This window comes from Phascolarctos cinereus, unplaced genomic scaffold (genome assembly GCF_003287225.1).
Source record: "Phascolarctos cinereus isolate Bilbo 61053 unplaced genomic scaffold, phaCin_HiC Scaffold_3;HRSCAF=262, whole genome shotgun sequence".
Lineage (NCBI taxonomy): Eukaryota > Metazoa > Chordata > Mammalia > Diprotodontia > Phascolarctidae > Phascolarctos > Phascolarctos cinereus.
This window is the reverse complement of record NW_027555736.1, coordinates 1,144,990-1,160,668: the sequence shown is the minus strand read 5'-3', so window position 1 is coordinate 1,160,668 and position 15,679 is coordinate 1,144,990. Positions and strand designations below refer to the sequence as shown.

The following is a 15,679-nucleotide window of genomic DNA, read 5'->3' as shown; positions in this document are numbered from 1 at the left end:
AGGCCTGGCTCCCCAAGGCGTGGACCCACTCCTGATGGCCCTCTGGCTCCAGAGCTGGTGGGCTCCTTCAGGAGAGGGCACCGACCCGCAGACGGGTTCCCTCTCAACTGCTGAGCGTGAACTGAGGGCGGCCTCAAGCACTCCTCGTGGGCGGCCACTCTGCCTGGTCTTGACACAGACTCTATCTGCATGTTTCTTTCCCACTTCCCCAGACCTTCCCATATGCTGGGGCTAGTCTAGACCCTAAGGCAGCTGGGCTGCACCGTCTACACATTTCCAGTTCAAAGTGCTCCACCTGGTGGCAATGCTGGGCTGTTGGGGTGAGGCTGGCTGGCCACCCACCAAGCAGGAGGCCAGCAGCATTAGAATGAGGCCTCCTAAGCCCACCCGGGACCCCCGAGCAGCAGTGCAGCTGGGGTTGGGGCCTCCCTGGGCTGCGGAAGCCCAGATGGCCTGCCCGCACCTGACGGCAGCGGCGCCCTCCAGCTCTTTCAGGAAGCACGCACATGTGGGCACACGTGTGTATGTATCTGAGTGTGCATATGAATGCGTTTATGTCTGAGCATGTGTAGGTATATGTGTGTGTGCATGTTCATGTTTTTATGAATGTGTGCATTGTGTGTGTGTGTCTGTGTGTATATGCGTGTATGTGCATGCTTATGCCTATGTGTATCTGAATTTCTGTGTGTATGTCTGAGCACATGTAGGCGTATGTGTGTGCATGTATATGAGGGTGTCTGAGCGTGTGTATGGGTGAGTCTATATGCAAATTCATGTGAATGTATGAGTGTGTGTCTGAGCAATTCTTCATGTGTGGTGTATCTGAGTGTGTGCATGTGCACATGTGCATGCAAGTGTGTGCATGCATGTGAGTGCACGTGTGTGAGCATGCACGTATGTGATTGTGTATGCATGCCTATGTATGAGTGTGAACGTGTATGCATGTGTATGCATGTGTGTGAGTATGCACACGTGTGTGTGTGTGTGTGTGTGTGTGTGTGTGTGTGTGTGTGTGTGTGTGGAGGAGAGGTAGCCTCCCTCCCTTGCATCTCCCTTAAATAGCTGGCCCGCTCTTTGTGCCTGGACCCTGGCGCTACCTGGTGGCCACCATGAGCTCCGCACCTGAGCTGCTGGAGGGAACCCCAGAGCCAGGTGGAACAGTCCCTCAGGGCAGAAGGGAAAGCAGGATGTCTGCTCTCCCATCCCTAGCTGAGGGAAGTGACAGGCCAAACTCTGTCTACACTAGGGGTGGCTCAGGAGGACCCAGGGGCAGCTGCTGCTGGGCTGGGGGGACGGGCCAGCAGGCACAACGCAGCCTCCCTTCCCCCCCAGCCTTGACAAATGAGTGAGCCAGTGAGTGAATGAATGAATGAATGAATGAATGAATGAATGAATGAATGAATCAAGTGCTTCCAATGTGCCAAGAACAAAGGCAGAGTTGAGTTCATGGGGGTTCCTGGGCTGGAGGTCTCTGTGTGTGTGTGTGTGTGTGTGTGTGTGTATGTGTGTGTTGGGGGGTAGAGGCAGCCTAGAAGAGGACCAGGGCCTGCTGACGCGGAAGCCATGGGACTGGGGCTGGGTGGCTGGCCCACTCCCCTAGCAGGGCAGAAGGGCCTTACTCAGGTGGCGAGGGGGCGGGGGAGGGCACCCTCCTTGGGTGCTCCTACCTGGTCTCTGTGGGGGAGGGCTTCATTTTCCTCATCGGTACAAGGAGGGCTCAAGAGCTGGGGTCAGAGGAGCCAGGGTTGCTGCTCAGCTCTGCCACTCATAAACAATGCGACCTTGGACAAGTCTTTCGCTTTCCTTGACCTCAGTTTCCCCTTCTGCAAAGTGAGTGGGTCTCAGGTCTCACTCCTCAGTCTAAGGGAAGAAATCAAAGGGTGGTTTTTGTTGTTGCTTCATGGTTACAGATTCTATGAATCTGCAATAGTGACACTCGGTGGGGCTCGCTCCTTCTTAAAGATGACCTTACTGAAGAGGGATGCAGTATGTCCAGACTGCAGAAGCTCCTTGAGAAGGAAACCAAGGGCGCAGATGGCAGAGAATGTGCCTCCACAATGGCTACTCTAACTGGACACAGGATGGCCGTGGATGAGCAGAGCAGAAGTTTTGCATGAGGGTCGTGGCTTCTAATCCCAGGCTGGCTGGTAGCCCTGGAGGCAGGAAGACATGAGTTCAAATCCAGTCTCAGACATGTAGTGCTGTGTGACCCTGGGCAAGTCACTTACCTCTGTCTGCCTCAGTTTCTTCCCCTACAACATAGGGACACTAATACACCCCTATTTTTTCAGTCTTCTCGTATCTTCCTCCCACGTACTCTCTGATCCAGTGACATGGCTGCCTGTCTGTTCCACAAACCAGACACTAACTCCACGCTCCAAGCATCTTCTCCAATGTCCCCCATACCTAGAAAGCTCTCCTTCTTCATTGCCACCTACTCACCTCCCTGGCTGGCTTCCTTTAAGTTCCAAATAGAATCCTTTCCTCACCCACCTTAATTCCAGTACCTTCCCTCTATTATAATATATAATTATTCATTCTGCCTATAGCTTTTTGGTACGTATTTGTTTGCATGTCGTCTCCCTCACTAGACCATGAGCTCTCTGAGGGCAGGCACTGTCTTTTGCTTTTTTTGGTATCCCCAGCTCTTAGCATAGTTGCCTGACACATAGTAGGTGCTTAATAAATTGCATATTGACAACCTCACAGGGTTCTTGTGAGGATCAAATAACCTAACATTTGTAAAATACACCACACAAAATTAGTGATTAATAAATGTTTATTCCTTCCCTCTCTTATCCTCTCAGCTAAGACAATCAATCAACCAACATGCATTTATTAAGTACCTACCATGTGCCAGGGACTGTGCTTGGTGCTAGGGATAAAAATAGTGATAATTCCTGCCCTCAAGGAATTTACAATCTTGGGGGTCTAGACAATCCAGACATATGTGGAAGTGGTTGGGGGTAATAAAAAATAGTGATAATTCCTGCCCTCAAGGAGTTTACAATCTTGGGGGTCTAGACAATCCAGACATATGTGGAAGTGGTTGGGGGTAATAAAAAATAGTGATAATTCCTGCCCTCAAGGAGTTTACAATCTTGGGGGTCTAGACAATCCAGACATATGTGGAAGTGGTTGGGGGTAGTAATGAAATGTTTCTTGGAGGGGGCAACATTTGAGCTGAGCCTTGAAGTAAAGAAAAGATTCTAACAGGTAAAGGTGATGAGCAAGTGAATATCAGGCAAAGGGGGAAGACTGGAAAGATGGGGGGTGGGTAGGCTATGAAGGGCTACAAATGCCGGAGTATTTTGTATTTGCTCCTGGAGGAAATAGGGAGCCACTGGAATATATTGAGTAGGGGGATGACACTGTAAGATCTGTGCTTTAGGAAAATCACTTGGTGGCTGAATGGCAGATGCATAGGAGTCGGGGGAGACTTGAGGCAGGCAGGCAGACTCATCTGGAGGCTATTGCAATAGTCCAGCTATGAGGTGATGAGGGTCTACACTGAGGGGTAGGGGAAATGTCAGAGAAGAGAAGAGAATGTATTGGTGAGATGCTGGGGAGGTGAAACATAGGAGAGATGATGAAGAGGTGAAATTGAGGAAAGATGTTGCAGAGGTGAAATTGGCTAGAGATGCTGCAGAGGTGAAATCTACAACAGATGCTGTAGAGGTGAAATCAACAGGCTTTCTAGACAGCTTGGATGAGGAGGGCTGGGCAGTGAGAGACAGAGAGAGAGAGAGTGAGGAGTCCAGGTGTACAATGAGGCTCCAAGCCAAGGGGACTGGAACATTGGTGGGCCCCTTATGCCATCAGGAGTGGGGTTTGTAAGAGAGGAGGAGTTGGGGGGAAAGGTCACATGGTCTGTTTTGGGCATAAAGTGTTTGAGATGCTTGTGGGGCCTGGGCTTGAAATATTCCACATGCTGGTGCCGTGGGATTGACTGGGTAGCTCTCTTCACGACAAAGGTTTTGCCCACCAATGACAATGGGGCCATTTTCTGTCCCACTAACGTCCCTGTTTCAATCTTGTAAGCACTTTTTCCCTGTGAACCTGTTCTCCCATCTCCCCCTGGCACATCCAACCACCTCATGGCCTTCTTCTCCTGGAGCATCCATCTGCAGTGATGGCCCCATTTCCCATTGGGAACCTACCACTGAGGCCTTCATTTTGGGGAGGGGCCCAGGCAGGCCAATTTGCTTCCCCTCAGGGCTCTACTCCTGGCTTTCTGGTAGGGGGGAGTTATCTTCCCTCTCTCCCCAGCTTTTCAGCTCCCTTTGTGCATTGTCTTCCTCCATTAGTATGTAAGCTTCTGGAAGGCAGGGACTCCTCCAGCGCTTAGCACAGGCAGCATTTAATGCATGTTTTCTTGCCTTTTCTCTAATGGGCCTGAACCTGGGAGCCAATGAGGACAGCTCATCATTAATTTTGATGCTCTCTGTCACAATGAAGTAGAAGGAAAAGAAATCTTTTCCATGCTTATCTTGCTGCTCAAACTGGCTATTTGTCTGCTCTACCCAGTAACTGTGCAGGCCCCTGGGAGTGATGGGTGGAATCCAGAACCTCCCCAGGCACAGACCCTTTTACATCATTGGCCCCACACTGTGGCTGATGTTGGGAACGTAGAAGAGATATTGTTCCCTCCTCACTCCCCTTCCCCCAGTTTGTAGGATGTCAGCATGCGGAAAATGTAGTTGGGTATGACATACCACTCAATCAAGGGTTGAACACCTATGTGACGACACGGGAGTCAATTTGGACTGGGAGGGAGTGTGGGAAATGGCTGGTTTTCATTTCCACAAGGGGGCAGTCTGGGGGCTAAGTGGAAGTTGAATAAAGCCATAAAGTGGATTTGGGGTGGTGAATGGACTGACTAGCGAAAACCGGTTCTGAGGTTAGGTATAGATGAACACATCTGTATCCCAAGCAGAAGGGGTGTGGGCATACTAAAATAAGGGCCAGAGTGGCCGAATTGTGGGGAGTGGGAGATGTGATTAAAGGCAGAGACTCACGTGAGGAAATTAGGCTCTTCTGATAGGCCGTAATACCCAGCCAATGGGGAAATTGGAAGGAAATTCAAATGGGGAATAGGGAATAAAAAGGTATGCATCTGTGGACACACGTACTCTCTCACACATGCTCTCTCACATGTGAGAGGCCTGGTTTTCCTAAGTTATTAATAAAGCTTCTTCTTGATTCAACAATGGCTTCACGGAATTTGTGATATAGATAACACCAGTAACTGTGCAGGCTCCTGGGAGTGATGGGTGGAATCCAGAATCTCCACCCCCAGGCACAGACACCCAGGGAGCCCCCTTTCACATCCTTGGCCCCACACTGTGGCTGAGGTTGGGAACGTAGAAGAGCTGGTGTTCACTCCCCTCCCCTCAGTGTGTAGGATGTCAGCAGTAGTGGGGGGGGGCACCTTTGGGGTCTCCCTCTTGACCTCCTGTCTAAATCTGGTGGAGTCTGTCCTTGTATTCTCTGAGCCGGTCTCTTCTTTCCTCATGGGCCAGGACAGAAAGTGGACTTTGGGTTCTGTCCCGTCTTACTTCTTTTCTGCTGGGATCAGATGGCCTAGTCAGGAGTTTCACAGACCCCCAACCTCTCAGGGAGTAGATGTGGGCAGAGCAGCCCCCACATCTTTTCCTCTATATTGGCAGAAAGTTGGGGAGTCCCCAAGGCTGGGGCCAAAGTAGGCCCAGCCTCACCCTGGACATAACTGCAGGCCATGTGTTTGTTACCACCAGTTAACTCCTAAGAGGCTTGAGGTTTGCAAAGTGCTGTGACATGCATCATGCATTGTCTTTGGGGTTGCCTTAGCACACAGAATGCCAAGCCTGCCAACCCAAATATCTGGGTTCAAATCTGGGTTGAGGCTGTTCCTATGTGACCAAGGGAAAGTCATTTAACCTTCATGTGCCAGATTCTTCTGGAAAATGGGGATAATCACAGCATTTACCTTGAAGGGTTTAGCCCACAGCCTGGTTCCAATTATATTCTTATATATGCCATGTATTACATTCTCTCTCACATGTTTTAGGCTCTTTTTCAGAATTCTGTACTTATGGAACAAGGCAACATGCTTGGTAACTCTCATCTTTTCCTGGCTCCCATATACCTTTCATTGACCTCCATATTTCCCCTCCAGCCCTTCCTCACTCTGTTCTGGGGGCTGAAGCCTGGAAGGTCTTATCTAGACTCACTGGTGAGTGGCCCAAGGCCCTAGACTTTGTCAGAGGCATTGGCATGAGATGCAAAGGGAGGGACAGATGGTCTCTGGGATGACTTTTGGGGTTGAGAAGTCTCTCCTTCTCAAGCCAAGTCTCCATGGAGACAGTGTTCTCTCCTGGATGGTGACAGCCACTTTTTGGCTCCTTGGGCAGAGTGGCCTTGCATAGGTCCCACCTGGGAGATGGTGATGTCCAGGAAGCAGGAACACCACCTAGTCGTTCTCTGTATCTCCTATTGACTTGTGATGATCATTGAGGTTTAGATCACTAGATTGTGAGCTCCTTGAGGGCAGCGACTGACTTTGCACACTGCCTGGCACATTGGAGGTGCTTCATGTGTATTGACTGACTGATGGACCACATGGTGCTGTGTCCCCTTCCAAGCAGGCCCTAGCCTGTACACATGGTTCCACATGGACTGAGGTGGTCTTGCCTGTGTAAAGTGCGCTCCATGGTCTTTTGTGGCTTTGGCTGGTGCCATCCCCCTCTCTCCAGCCACCCTGTAAGAAGGGGCCGAATGTGGTGAGCCCAGGGTGTCCAGCCCTGAGCAGTGTGGAGCCTAGCCTGGTAAGGACACTGCCTCAGTTTCTCCATTCCAGACCAGTCAGCATGAGCATGGTTTGCATTTAGAGTCATGACTTTGAAAACACTATGCCAGGCCCGCTTAACCTTCTATGCTACAAGTAGACACGGAATAATGCAGACACTGTCCTGAGACAGACACTCACAACAGGAGCCTTCAATGACCCAACTAGGCTTTATTTATAGTAGTGCTCATAAACCCAGACTTCTTCCTGACTCTACTGGATGAAAAGCATCAGAATGTATGTGTGTGCGTGGGGAGATGAGCTGCAGAAACCTGGGGAACTCAGTCTGGGAAAGGCTCAGGGGGCACGAGGCCATGGCCACCCTCCCTCTGTGCCTAGCAGACAAGGCCTCTGTCCTGAACCCCCAGCTCCCAGGGCCTTGTGTCCCACCTCTCTGTTTTCCTTCTTTACTCTGCAGCCCTCCCTCCAAGCTCGCCCTGCCCCTGCCCATTCTGACCCACTGATGTTTGATCCCCAGGCCCTGGGATGCTCCCTGGGCCCCCAGACTAAGCATTGCTGCTGAGGCTGCAGCAGGAAGTGGCCTGCCAGGTGCCGGGGGCAGATCTGGGGCTTAGGGACTGAATCAGCAGGGAGGAGGAAGAGGAGAGGAGCTCGGCACTGGAGCCAGACCCCACGGCAGCTGGGTCAGAGGGGGAGCTGGCCGACGGTGGTTCCAAAAAGGGAGAGCAGAAGAGGGGGCAGCGGAGTCCCATTTCATGAGGGGCACACAGATCCCTTTTCAAAGGAAGTTGGTGGGGCTGCAGACATTGATCCAGGGCCTGGGCTTCCAGCCATGGGGTCAAGGCGGGCTTAGACAATGAAGAGGTTTGGGAGTCCAAAAAGCACAAAGTTGAAATTTGTCCAGGGCGGTATAAACACAACTCTGGTGGCGAGCGCTGAGGCACTATGGTCAGAGACTTTTTCTCTAGAAGCTCTAGGAGAGTGTCCTGCAAACAGGGACACAGGAGCCAGGCTTTGTTCACCTCGGAAGAGCCTCGCAGCAACTGCCTGGTGCTTCCCACTGCCCTGCTCCGACGCCTGATGTCTAGGCTCTGCGGATAATCCAAAGGCCTCGGTCAGTGCCATGGTGCCCAAAGGCTGCCAGCCATGCCTCTTCCCTGGCCAGAGTGGGAACCCAAGGCCAGGAGAGCAGAAAGGACATGACCAACTTGCCCCATGGTGGAACTGGTCCAGACAAGATTCGAACTCTACACTGGGGCCCCACTGCGCCCATGAGAATGGGCAAGATCAGAGAAGCAGAGAGCAGTGACTCTGGGTCCCAAGGTCTTAACCCGTCCCCTGCTGTCCCGAAGTGTGCCTGGATCCAGGCGGGGCCTGCCTGGAAGAATATGTTTACCCTTTCCTTCTGGGTTTGTGCACAGCCATGATGGAACTGTTCTCTTCAAGCACAAAGAGAACCTAGCAAGGGGGTCTAAAATGCACAGGAGAATTTTTAGGTGATTGGGTTTTAATTGCCTTGAATGGACTCTGAGGCTGAATCCCAGGTGCAAAGCTAGTGGGGAGAGTGTTGACCTCAGATGCCGTCTAGCTCTGTGACCGCATCTAAGACATACAACCTCTCTGGGCCTCAGCCTCCTCATCTGTAAAAAGGGGGAAGTGGACTCAGTGACTCCGGGGTCCTTTTAAAGCTCTAAATGCATAATCTTCTGATTCTTCACAGCTCCGATGAGAAGAGCAAAACAAAACAAATATATGAAACAGCCCCCTCAAATGGAATAATTTAGAATATGGTGGAAGAGAAGTCAAGAACTCAGCACAAGCCCCCTTCCTTCCTCCCTGTGCATGCTCCCTTCCCCCCCAAGACCAGTGAAGACAGATTTACAGTCAGTCCTTAGTCCTTTTTAGAGAAATTGCCTGATTTGATCTCCCCAACCCCTCTATCAGGGAGGCATTTCAGGTGTGTTAGCTCCATTTTACAGACAAGGAAAATGAGGCAGAGAGGCAAGCGTGGTTACAAAACCAGTGAGAAGGTCTGGGACCAGGCCCTGCATGTCACAGTCCCACTGGCACCCCAGCCTGGGTCAAACTCTCATTACCTTTGAAAAATGAATTTCATTGATATCTTTTGTTTCCCCCAATGTTTCCTTCTCCATTGTCTCTCCCTCTGGCTTTCAAGACAGCTCCGCCCTGGAACAGAGGTTGGGACAGTGGCGGAGGCCAAGGACTCAGCTGCCACCGCAGCTCCAATCTCCCCTCACTCAAGTGAGTGACCATCATGGGAGGCCTGTGCAGATGGACACGCGGGCATAGGGCCCACAGCCCTGGGCTAAGACTCAAAGAGGAGGGATCTGGCTCTGGAAGACCCCCAGCCCAGAGTCTGAGCCGTGGGCCTTGTCTTTACAGAGGGACCAGAGGGACCTTTCTGTTCAACCAGTCTGGAGGGGAGGATATTTAATTCGTGACAAAAGGAGGCGTCTCAAGGAGCCCCCCAGCTCCCTAGTTAACCAAATTCATTTACGGTGGAAAACCCATGAAGGCAATGATTCATTGTCCCGTGATGATGTTCCGAATGTCCTCGGGACCAGTGACACTGATGAGACAGCATGGCAAGGTGCAGAAACATGGGGTGGCCCTACTCACCCTTCCCGGCTTCAGCTAAGCCTGTCTTCAGGAGATGGTAGACGGCTTTCCCGCTTGGCTTGCCAGTTCTCAGCAAGTCTAAAGAAGAATCAAGCACACGAATGGTCAGTGGATGGACTCGGAAGGCTCGGAGATCCACGGAAAAGGCACAGACGTGGCAGCTGGGTGCTCCAGCCTCGGGGCAGCCTCGACTCACCCTCGCAAAGGAGGTCTGCCCGCCTGGCGTTGTAGTACAAATACGTGGGCCACTGGTTGCTCATTACACAACGGACACCGGTGAGGCTTAGCAGGATGGCGGTGTCCACTGGATTGTGCAACAATAGCTGGGATGGTCTGAAAACCGAACAATGCTCCTAAAAATACAGCTCAAAGAAACAGCCCCTTGTCCGTGGCCGTCCAGCCTTCCTTGAGACCCTCCGGGAGACCCACCCAGTGAGCTGGGGCCTGCCTCACACTCTGCAAACACGGGTGCTTCCATAGTCCATCGGCTGCTCCCCCAGGCTCACCACGTGCCTGACCACTCCTGCTCTCATAAGACATTTCCTCCATGACAACCAGTGTCTGAGAGGAGGTCACTGCTGAAATACACTACAGCCTCTCTGTGCAGCAGTCAGAAACAAGCATTTATGAAGCACCTACTACACACCAGGCATGGTGCTGAGTGCTGGGAAATGAAAGGGGCTCACAGTCTAATTATGAGGACAGCACGCAAACAGCCATGCACATGCGAGATGTACATATGTAAACTGGAGACTGTCTTTAGGGGAAGACAAGTAATGTGAAGAAGGCCCAGGCAGGGGTTTGCAGAAGGCGGGGTTTGAGGGAGGCCATGGAGGAAGAGATGAGGGGGCGAGAATTTTGGGGACACCCAGTGGAAGCATCTGGAATCAGGGTACAGAGCACCTGGGGCAGAAAGGCGGTGGGGGGGAGCAAGAGAAGCCAGGAGGCCAGTGTCTCTGGAGTACAGAGGGGACAGGGCGGGGAGCCAGGGTATAAAGGGCTTCAGGAGCCAAACAGAGGAGCTTCCACCTAACTTGGAGGTATTGGGGCACCATGAGGATTTAGAAAGTGGGGGTGGCATGGGTGTGTGTGACGTGATCAGACGGGCTGGAGACAGGGGAGCCTGCACCAGAGTGGGGGCTGTGTGAGTGCAGACAAGGAACCGAAGGTGAGGAATGACAAGGTCTGACAATGGGGTGAAAGGCAACGAGGTCTCAGCTGCAGCTTCAGTGACAGGGAGGACAGTGGCCCCTGGAAAGTGACAGAGGAGGTCAGAGGGGCAGAGATTTAGGGGACAGAGGGTGACTTCAGCTTTGGACCCCTGGAGCTGGAAAGGCCGAGAACACATCCATTTTCACCAGTCCAACAGACAACTGGAGATCTGACACTGGAGGCTTGGGAGAGAGGTTAGGGCTGGATCTGAGAAGTGCGAAATGGGAATCGACCTGTGGAGGTGAAGGCCAGTAATGCCAAAATATTTTGGAGATACCTTGCCTCCCAGAGCTAAGGTCTGGCAAGCAGGCTGTGCCCTGAGCTTGACATAACAATAATCCTTTGCATTCAGGAAGGTAACACCCTCTGGCAAAGTGTGTCACTGGATCAGCATCCGGTGTTGCCCCTATTTCCCAGGGCCATCCATCATATGGTCATAATCCCTTTTCACTGGCAGGGCCATCCATCATATGGTCATAATCCCTGTGCCTTTTCACTGGCAGGGACCATACTACAGAGCTCTGGTTCTGTACCTCGAGTGGCAGCTGTGACTCCTAAGACTTGAGACAATGACTGTTTCCCTGGGACCAAGAACTCTGTTGTTCCATGACATGCCAACCACAAGAACTATGTGCAGACCTAAGAGTGATTATGTTGTGGGCCGACCCTTTCAGGCATGTAAGTGGCCTTATATACTTAAAGCCTGGGGGGGGGGGGTTCTTCTGCTTGTAAGCCTCATTTTTCTCACTCTGAAATGAGTCCAACTTCTCTTTGTGTCCTGACCCTCCTGTTCCTAGCTTGCTCTGTTTGGCTCCGGCCACAGGGCAGAGGCCGGGAATGAAGCCGTGGGGGACACTAGTGGCTGCTGAGTGTGGCTGGGAAGAAGCTCCAGCCAGGAGCCTGAGGAGCCTCAGTCAGGTCAGAGAAGTGAAGAAGAACTGGGGGGAATTGGGTCCTGAAACCTAGAGTGGAGCAAGTACCCTGAGGAAACGACAGTGTGCGATGTCAGAGGCCCCCAGAGAGTGTGAGGACCGAGAAATGTCCCTCAGAGAGTGCTGGCACCTGCAGGCGCAGACCGGGCTGCTGCCTTAGAGACAGTCTGCTCCACCGGAGAGGGGGAGGTATCCACCACCTTGTAACCCTGCTCCACACACTCTCACGGCCTCCCCTTCCGCCTTTCCAGCGTCCAGATACCTTGCACCGACCTCTACGCAGGCCCTCCCTGGCCCAAAGTACTCTTCTCCTCACCCCTGCCTTCTGGGGTCTCCCAGAGTCTGGGGGGACCCCTTCCCAGCATCTGTGGGCTGCCCCTTCCGCGGGGGGAGGGTCTCCCAGCCCTCCAGATGGCCTCTGCCTTGGTCCTGCCCCGCCTCCCTGCCACGCCCTCCCGGGTGGCCGGGACGTGCTCTATGTGCACGCCTGAGTCTGTGTACACCCACGCTGTGTCTCCTACCGGCAGGGGCGGCTGTCCCTGAGGATGGAGACACGCACGGGTCAGGGGTGTTCCTGCCGCGCAGGAAGAGGATCCGTACCTCAGGATTTCGTCAAACTTGGCCTGCCTCTGGCTGCTGTACACTGTTTTCGTCAAGTTCAGTAGAATTATCATCTGGCATTCTGAAACACAGGGCAGACCCCCAGACTCTTCAGGAGCTCCTTCTGGGGCCAGGCAGGCTGCCGCTGGAGGGAATGGCCTGCATCCATCATGTCCTTCCTCTGGAGCCATTGGGCTCCATCACACGGTCAGCAGGGCTTCTCCGGGCTGGCTTGGGCAGAGATTCTGTATCCCGCCGCGCGCCCCACCCCCGCCCGCCCCGAACTCCTCGGGCAGCAGAATGGCATGACCAGCCCTGAGCTCAGGATGGTTGTTTTGGATGTGGGATGGAGCGTGGACCAGAAGACCACCAATGAGCCGTGCCAGGTGGTGACCAGGGCAGTGGAGAGAAGGGTCAGGTGGGAGAGACATTTCAGAGGCAGAGTTTAGGAGACTCAGCACCTGCTTGGGTGGGAGATTCAACCTGCATGACTGGGAGGAGGGTTGGTGCCCTTGACTGACCAGTACAGGGTTAAAAGACAAGTGGGACATCTGGGGGCTAACAAACAAATACAATCTGACAGGCATTTATAAAGTACCACTGTGAACAAAGGTCAGTGCGTGGCCCTGGGAGTGTCAGGGAGCTGTGAATTTGGGAGAGAGAAGTCTAGCAGAGCTTGCTGAAGCCAAGGGGCAGACTGTGGAGGGAGGAGGGAAGAGAGGCAAGGGCTGGGCCTTCAGAAACACTTCCAGTGGGAGAAACCACCGGAGGAGACTGAGGAGAGGACAGACTGGGAGGAGAGACAGGTGAGGCAGGGCTGGAAAGCTGAGAGGGGGAGGTGAGAAGATGGGGGGTGGGTGTGGCCAGCAGAGGCTAATGGTGCAGAGAGGTCAGGAGAGCAGCTTCAGCTGAGCGGTGGGGATGGAGGCCAGGAACCATGAGGGATGTGGAAGTGGAGATAGCCACTGTAGACCAACCACTTTTCCTAGCAGTTTTTCAGGGAAGGGGAGGGGACACATGTCTTATGGCTGTCCATTTCCTGTCATCTGCATTGCCTTAGGGCGTGAGACAGAGGACTAGGAGACTTGAGCCTCCTCCTCAATCTGTTCTTCCTTCCCCACCTTGATTTCCTTCCCCATCTCCCCTCCCTATCTTCTTATGTCCCCCCACGACTTCCTGCTTGGATCCCCACTATTTCACACCTGGATCTCTCCTCCTCCCCACATGGTGTATCTCTCCTCCCCCATGCCTGGATCTCTCCTCTTCTCTACCCAGATCCTCCCTTCTTTCTGTTGGGCGGTCCTCCTTCAGCTGCTGCCTCTCACCTTGCAGGTTCATGGTGATCAGACTATCTACAAGCATGTGAGACAGCAAGTTTTCCATGCCGTAGAAGAAGAACCCGCTGCAGCTGCTCAAGCATTGCTCCCAGTCTGCTTGGCTGGAGGAAGAGAAGGGGGAGGAAGAGGAAGAGGAGGAGGAGGAGGAGGAGGAGGAAGAGAAAGAGGAAGAGAAAGAGGAAGAGAAAGAGGAAGAGGAAGAGGAAGAGAAAGAGAAAGAGGAGGAGGAAGAGAAAGAGGAAGAGAAAGAAAAGGAGGAGGAGGAGAGAAAGAGGAAGAGAAAGAGAAAGAGGAGGAAGAAGAGAAAGAGGAAGAGAAAGAGAAAGAGGAAGAGGAAGAGAAAGAGGAAGAGGAAGAGGAAGAGAAAGAAAAGGAGGAGGAGGAAGAGAAAGAGGAAGAGGACAAGAAAGAAAAGGAGGAGGAGGAAGAGAAAGAGGAAGAGGAAGAGGAGGAGGAAGAGAAAGAGGAAGAGGAAGAAAAGGAGGAGGAGGAAGAGAAAGAGGAAGAGAAAGAGAAAGAGGAGGAGGAAGAGAAAGAGGAAGAGGAAGAGAAGGGGAGGAGGAAGAGAAAGAGGAAGAGAAGGAAGAGGAGGGGAGGAGGAGCAAAAGAAGGGGGGGAAGAAGAAGAGGGGAGGAGGAGGAAGAGGGGAGAGAAGGGGGAGGAGGAGGAGGAGGAAGAAAAGGGGAGGAGGAAGAGGAAGAGGAAGAGGAAGAGAAAGAAAAGGAGGAGGAGGAAGAGAAGGGGGGAGGAGGAAGAGGCAGAGAAAGAGGAGGAGGAAGAGGAAGAAGAAGAGAAGGAAGAGGAGGGGAGGAGGAGCAAAAGAAGGGGGGGAAGAAGAAGAGGGGAGGAGGAAGGGAAGAGAGAGAGAAGGGGGAGGAGCAGGAGGAAGAAAAGGGGAGGAGGGAGAGAAGGGGAGGAGGAGGGGAGGAGGAAGAGGAGGAGGAGGAAAAGGGGGGGAGGCAGAGAAAAAGGAGGAGGAGGAAGAGAAGGAGGAGGAGGAAGAAGAAGAGAGGGGGAGGAGGAAGAAGAGGAGGGGAGGAGGAAAAGAAGGGGAGGAGGAAGAGGAAGAGAAGGGAAGGAGGAAAAGGAAGAGAAGGGGAGGAGGAAGAAGAGATGGAGAGGAGGAGGAAGGGAGGAGGAAGAGGAGAAGCATCAGAATGTACATCCCAGCACTGGGCAGCCCCACCCCCAAAGGAGGTCTCTCAAACTGGAGCTGGGGACACAGCCTGCCAAGGTGAGCTTGGTCATTGGCAGAGGCACATTGCTGACCACTGGGGACCTTAGGCTCTTCATCTCTTACATGAGGGGCCTGGGTCGGGGCCGGGCGACCTCTCCCTTCCCCTCTACGGCCTTGGATCCTTTATAATCAAGTGTTTCCCAGTTCTCCCGGCCACTTCTTGGCAAATGGTGCACCCTGCTCCTTTGGGGCAGATTCTGATGTGCTGTGTTTCAAGGACTCCTGAAGAACTTCTCTTGTCTGTGTGCTTTTGGGTAGGTCTGCCCAGTGCCCTGACATGTCTTGGGAGGGTACGGCCATGCCATCTGGTTGGGTCTCACTGGGAGCTTGGGTTTGGTGCTAACAGTTTGGAGCATTCCATCCATGGAGGTCAACCCCAGTGGGGTGGGTGAGGGAGCACACAGAGCTCACCTCTGACCCTCTGATATTGGGCTGCTATAGCTCCCAAGGAGTGGGGATGGCCCCTTTGCAACTTCCTGGTGGTCAGGTAGATTTCTGCCAATGACCAGATGGGCACACAGGCTACTTCCCCTCTTCAGGCAGGGCTGAGAGGTGACCCCATGACCAGGTGCCAGGGCAGGAGCTAGGGACAGGAAACCTCCTCTTCCTTCCCTAGGAACTCGGCCTTTCTTCTCTGCTCAGGGCTGGCTCTCTTGACTCAGCACTGAAACAATTCACCCCTCAGACAAAAGCAAAAAGGCCAGGGAGTAGGCCAAGTCACAAACCTTGGAAAGTTTTTACTTCCCAGAAAGCCAGACCATCGTCCGGTGTAGGGGTCACGGTATTTGTCCAGAATTTCACGCATTTTGAAGACAGGAGTGATGGCCTCTGCAATGAGATTTTCATCACATGGAGAGAAAGCTCTTTTTTAGAGAAAGGACATCTGATCTTTCACCTAGTCATATGTCTATCATGCTCGGTGGGAAGCAACTCT

At 52.9% G+C, this 15,679-nt stretch overlaps 1 protein-coding gene across 9 annotated transcripts in view; it reads right to left on the bottom strand.

Moving 5' to 3' along the window:
• Positions 1-6,977: 6,977 nt before the first annotated feature.
• The window catches only part of CFAP46 (cilia and flagella associated protein 46), a 149,011-nt gene continuing 140,309 nt past the window's right edge, over positions 6,978-15,679 (bottom strand). For 5 of the 9 annotated variants that reach the window (XM_020973052.2, XM_078150672.1, XM_078150675.1 and 2 more), the window contains 6 exons: positions 15,471-15,573; positions 13,497-13,609; positions 12,172-12,253; positions 9,624-9,760; positions 9,428-9,505; positions 6,978-7,878 (listed from right to left, as the gene is read on the bottom strand). In XM_020973052.2, coding sequence (XP_020828711.1) covers positions 7,637-7,878; positions 9,428-9,505; positions 9,624-9,760; positions 12,172-12,253; positions 13,497-13,609; positions 15,471-15,573 — 755 coding nt within the window. In that variant the 3' untranslated portion in view covers positions 6,978-7,636. Of the gene's footprint in view, positions 7,879-8,883; positions 8,975-9,427; positions 9,506-9,623; positions 9,761-12,092; positions 12,254-13,496; positions 13,610-15,470; positions 15,574-15,679 lie in introns of those variants that run through there. The other 4 variants (XM_078150668.1, XM_078150669.1, XM_078150670.1 and 1 more) reach the window with 4 other exon arrangements.